The sequence below is a fragment of the Panulirus ornatus genome, chromosome 43 (assembly GCF_036320965.1).
Source record: "Panulirus ornatus isolate Po-2019 chromosome 43, ASM3632096v1, whole genome shotgun sequence".
Classification (NCBI taxonomy): Eukaryota; Metazoa; Arthropoda; class Malacostraca; order Decapoda; family Palinuridae; genus Panulirus; species Panulirus ornatus.
Window position 1 is genome coordinate 15,288,257 of NC_092266.1, and position 5,360 is coordinate 15,293,616.

The following is a 5,360-nucleotide window of genomic DNA, read 5'->3' on the forward strand; positions in this document are numbered from 1 at the left end:
CTGCGAATAAATAAATTCGTCGTGTCGTGTTGTGTATCAGTGGACGGAGTGTCGTCCCCTGGGACCGTCAGCACGACTCGAGACCCCAGGGTTGTCGTCATACGTCCCAGGGAGCGCTGGCTCCCCGGCAGTAGCACGCGGCGACATCACCTCCGATAGTCTCCCCTGCCGGGGCGGTACTGATCGCCGGCCGCGCGCTAGGGGCACTACTGCCCTACCTACACCCCCGCTAGATTCCCGCCCGCCTCGACGCAGCAAAAGGCGCTAACGTCCTGGGATACCGGCGCTCTCCGCTACACTAGCCTACCGCTACGTTCTGCGGCAGGGGTACTTTACCTTACCGCTACAGTAGGGTAACTCAGCGTACCGCTACAGTAGGGTACCTCAGCGTACCGCTACAGTAGGGTACCTCACCGTGCCGCTACAGTAGAAGGGTACCTCACCGTGCCGCTACAGTAGAAGGGTACCTCACCGTGCCGCTACAGTAGAGGGGTACCTCACCGTGCCGCTACAGCAGAAGGGTACCTCATCAAGCAACTACAGCAGGGTACGTCACCTGGTCGCTACAGTAAGGTACCTTACCATGCCGCTACAGAAGGGATATCTTACGAAGCCGCTACAATAGAGTACCTTACCATGCCGCTACAGTAAGGGGTACTTGATAACGCCGCTACAGCGAGGTATCCCATCATGCCGCTACAGTAAAGGGTACTTGATAACGCCGCTACAGCGAGGTATCCCATCATGCCGCTACAGTAGGGTGTACCTCACCGCTGCAGTAGTGATACTTCACCATGCCGCTACAATAAGAGTATCAAATTGCGCCGCTACAGCAGGAGTACTTTATCAAACCACTTCAGTAGGGGTACCACACCGTACCGCTACAGTAGGGATACATCACCAAACCGCTACAGGATGGGCACCACACTGTGCCGCTACAGTAAGGACAACTCACCGCACCGCTACAGTAGGAATACCTCATTATGCCACTACAATAGAGGGCACATATTCGTGCCGCTAAAACGGAGGTACTTCGCTTGCCGATGCATCATTGAGGGTACCTCGCTCTGCCGCTACAGTAGGGGTACCTCGCTTTGCCGCTACAGTAGGGGTACCTCGCTTTGCCGCTACAGTAGGGGTACCTCGCTCTGCCGCTACAGTAGGGGTACCTCGCTCTGCCGCTACAGTAAGGGTAACTCACTCTGCCGCTACAGTAGGGCACCTCACTCTGCCGCTACAGTAAGGGCACCTCACTCTGCCGCTACAGTAGGTACCTCACTTTGCCGCTACAGTAGGATAACTCACTTTGCCGCTACAGTAAGGGCATCTCACTTTGCCGCTACAGTAAGGGCATCTCACTTTGCCGATACAGTAAGGGCATCTCACTTTGCCGATACAGTAAGGGCACCTCACTTTGCCGCTACGGAAGGGGTATCTCACCGTATTGCTATAGTAAGGGCACCACAGTGCGCCGCTACAGCAAGGGCATCTTACTGTACCGCTATAGTAAGGGCACCACACTGTGCCGCTACAGCAAGGGCACCAAAACATCTTCAAACAACACATACACCACCGCAAAACCCCCCACACAGCAAGGACACCACAGCGCCCTCACAAAGTAGGGGGCACAACATGACCCCTCACACAGCAGGGGCACCACATCACCCTCACACAGCAGGGGCACCACGAGACCCTCACACAGCAGGGACACCACAGTACCCGCCACACAGTGAGGGCGTCAAAGCGGCCTCACAGGGTAGTGGCACCACGGCAGCCACCAACAGAAGTGGCAGCACAGCGCCAGGCCGCTACATCAACCCCCAGCTACACACGAACTTATTAGACTCTAATACAGGTGATGTTCCTAACCTAAAATGGGACATGATTTGCATACAGACAGGCACACATGGGGCAGCTGTGAATGGGTTAAGAATGATGGGCAGCTAAGGCTGTGGCAGCCATGACGGTGTACAGGAGTGAACAAGGTCTGTGCCTTACCTGGCTGTGGTACAGTCTTTGTACAGAATATCAAAATGCTTGACGGCCAGTAACTTGCAGCGGTTGACCCCAGGTTGGATTGCCCCCAGTCCTCGTAGCACCCGCACCTGCTCCACGTTGCAGACCAGGGGTTCGATGCCCAGCCGCTTGAGCTTGGTGTAGACGGTGTGCAGGCCGCCCACCAGGTTCTTGAGGAAGAGCTCGAAGGCTTGGGGTAAACACAACATTGTCTCGTTGTTGATGATGAAGGCGGCCACCTTCTGACCCCGGTACTCCACCAGTTTGCAGTCGTTGGCCGTCGGATCGGACGTGTGGATGGGCGGCGGGGAGTTGTAGGCGTGGGAGAAGTATAGGGCGGGGAGGAAGGGCGGCGGTCGGGAAGTGGGCGGTGGGGAGGGGAAGATGGGCGGTGAGTGTCCCCCGGGCGGCGAAGGTCCAGGTACGGTGAGGGACGGGGCGGTCATAAGGGGCGGCGGTGGGCTGCTCGGAGACACACAGCCCACCATGCTGGTGATGACGGGCGACAAGGGTGGGGGTGACCGCCCACTGGCCGACCCCCCGGAGCGGACACTCCTGCTGTCGTCAGGAAGAGAACTCTCCTCCATACTCGTCCCTGCCCGAGCAAGTCCGCCACACTAATCTCTCTCTCTCACACAGTCTCCCAACACCACTGATTATCTCACCAAAGTGTCTCTGGATGAACCGACGCCACGCAACAATAAGCAAGACTATCGTCGGGCGGTGGTGGGCGCGCGGGCGGTGTGGGCGGGTGCGGGCGGGCGGGAGGTTGGCGGCAGGAGCGGCTGGACGTGTAGGCCGTGTGAGCGTCGGCGGCGCAGTGGTGCGGCGCGGCCAGGCAGTCGTCACCGAGTGTCGCTCACCAATCAGCCGGTGCGCACACCCGCACAGAGACACACACACACGCAATACAAACACAACTTTTAACAAAATGTGTAAACGTAATATGCGGGTGGAAGCCATGTGTGCGTCCGTGTGTGTCCAGGGCGGGGACGCCGCCTCATTGGTCGCCGCTACCGGGCCCGACCCGCCCATTGGCTGCCGGGGAAGAGGGAGGAGTCGAGCGGCAGCCCCCGACGTTTCGTTTCCTTCCAGAACTTGTCTAAATGTTTTGCCTTCTGTGCGCGGTCTGCAGTCCTCCACACGCCTCCTGCCGGCGCTGGTGAAGGCACTGACGGTGTGATGCCTCAGTACCTGATGCCCCCCCACCACCATTCACTACACTACCATGCCGTTATCATCAATCATTCTACACCACTAATGGTTCTTTGTGAACTGCTGGAAGTAGCAATGTATCCAATTAAGGAATTTTTTTTCTATGTATTTGGGTATTTAATTGTTACATGACACTCTCCCAGTGTGCCTCGCCTTCCTCCATAAATTTCACTAATTAAGTGGGCGACAGTGAGCATACAGTGCAACACAAAGGTCAACTGTGCACAACAACACACCTCCTCACAACACTTTAAGGTAGGCATCACAAGAGCTACATGTGCTCATCACAACACCTATACGTGCACAAGACAATGGTCATAACACTGTGGGTACGTCTTGCAACTTACACAGCCACCCTGCAACACATTTAAAACATGCACATCACAATACTTTTAAGAACACAGAACATGCAGGTGCACATCACAACATATAGGAGTGCATCACAACATGCAGGTAGGTGCACAACACACACGTGAACATAGAATATAGGTTCACATCGCAACATACAAGTGCACATAACGACCTACTGAAGACATCCAGCATATACAAGCCCCTCACAACATACAGGTGCATATGACAACATCAGGGGCACATCACAACATACAGGTGCAAATCACAACAGATTCACATTAAAACAGAAAAACATCATAACATGCAGATGCACATCACAACATAAGGTACACGTCACAACATTAGGAGCACAACACAGCATACAGGTGCAAATCACAACATAGAGATTCATATCAAAACATACAGAAAAACATCATAACATGCAGATGCACATCACAACATACAGGTGCAGATCAAAATATACAGAAGCACATCACGACATACAGGTACACATTATAACATACAGAAACACATCACAACATACAGGAGCACATCACAACATACAGGTTAACATCACAACATATAGGAGCACATCACAACATAAAGGTTCACATTACAACATACAGGAGCACATCACAGCATACAGGTTCACATCACAACATACAGGCAAGCATTACTATATGCAGGAACACATCACAACATACAGGTGCACATTACTACATACAAGAACACATCGCAACATACAAGTTCAATCACAACATACAGGTGCACATTACTACTACATGCAGGAACACATCACAACATACAGGTGCACATTACTACTACATGCAGGAACACATCACAACATACAGGTGCACATTACTACATGCAGGAACACATCACAACTAAGTTCACATCACAACATACAGGTGCATATTACTACATGCAAGAACATATCACAACATACAAGCTCATAACACAACATGCAGGTGCACATTACTACATGCAGGAACACATCACAACATACATGTGCACATTACCACATGCTGAAACACATCACAGCATACAGATTCACTTCACAACATACAGGTACACATAACCACATGCAAGAACATATCACAGCATACAGATTCACAGCACAACATACAGGTGCACATTACTACATGCAGGTACACATTACTACATGCAGGTACACATTACTACATGCAAGAACATATCACAACATACATGTGCACATTACCACATGCTGAAACACATCACAGCATACAGATTCACATCACAACATACAGGTACACATAACTACATGCAAGAACATATCACAACATACAAGCTCACATCACAACATGCAGGTGCACATTACCACATGCAAGAACACATCACAACGTACATGTGCACATTACTACATGCAGGAACACATCACAGCATACAGATTCACATCACAACATGCAGGTACACATAACTACATGCAAGAACACATCACAACATACATGTGCACATTACTACATGCAGGAACACATCACAGCATACAGATTCACATCACAACATACAGGTGCACATTACTACATGCAGGAACACATCACAACATACATTTGCACATCACAACATACAAGAACACATCACAGCATACAGATTCACATCACAACATACAGGCGCACATTACTACATGTAGGAACACATCACAACATTCAGGTGCACATTCCTACATGCAAGAACACATCACAACATATAAGCTCGCATCACAACATACATGTGCACATTACTACATGCAGGAACACATCACAGCATACAGATTCACATCACAACATGCAGGTGCACATTAC

At 51.2% G+C, this 5,360-nt stretch overlaps 1 protein-coding gene across 8 annotated transcripts in view; it reads right to left on the reverse strand.

Moving 5' to 3' along the window:
• The window catches only part of LOC139762341 (dachshund homolog 1-like), a 223,882-nt gene extending 220,900 nt beyond the window's left edge, over positions 1 to 2,982 (reverse strand). For 2 of the 8 annotated variants that reach the window (XM_071687022.1, XM_071687025.1), the window contains exon 1: positions 1,999 to 2,977. In XM_071687022.1, the coding sequence (XP_071543123.1) occupies positions 1,999 to 2,603 (605 nt within the window). In that variant the 5' untranslated portion in view covers positions 2,604 to 2,977. Of the gene's footprint in view, positions 1 to 1,998 lie in introns of all 8 variants that reach the window. The other 6 variants (XM_071687026.1, XM_071687024.1, XM_071687028.1 and 3 more) reach the window with 5 other exon arrangements.
• Between the last annotated feature and the right edge of the window lie 2,378 nt (positions 2,983 to 5,360).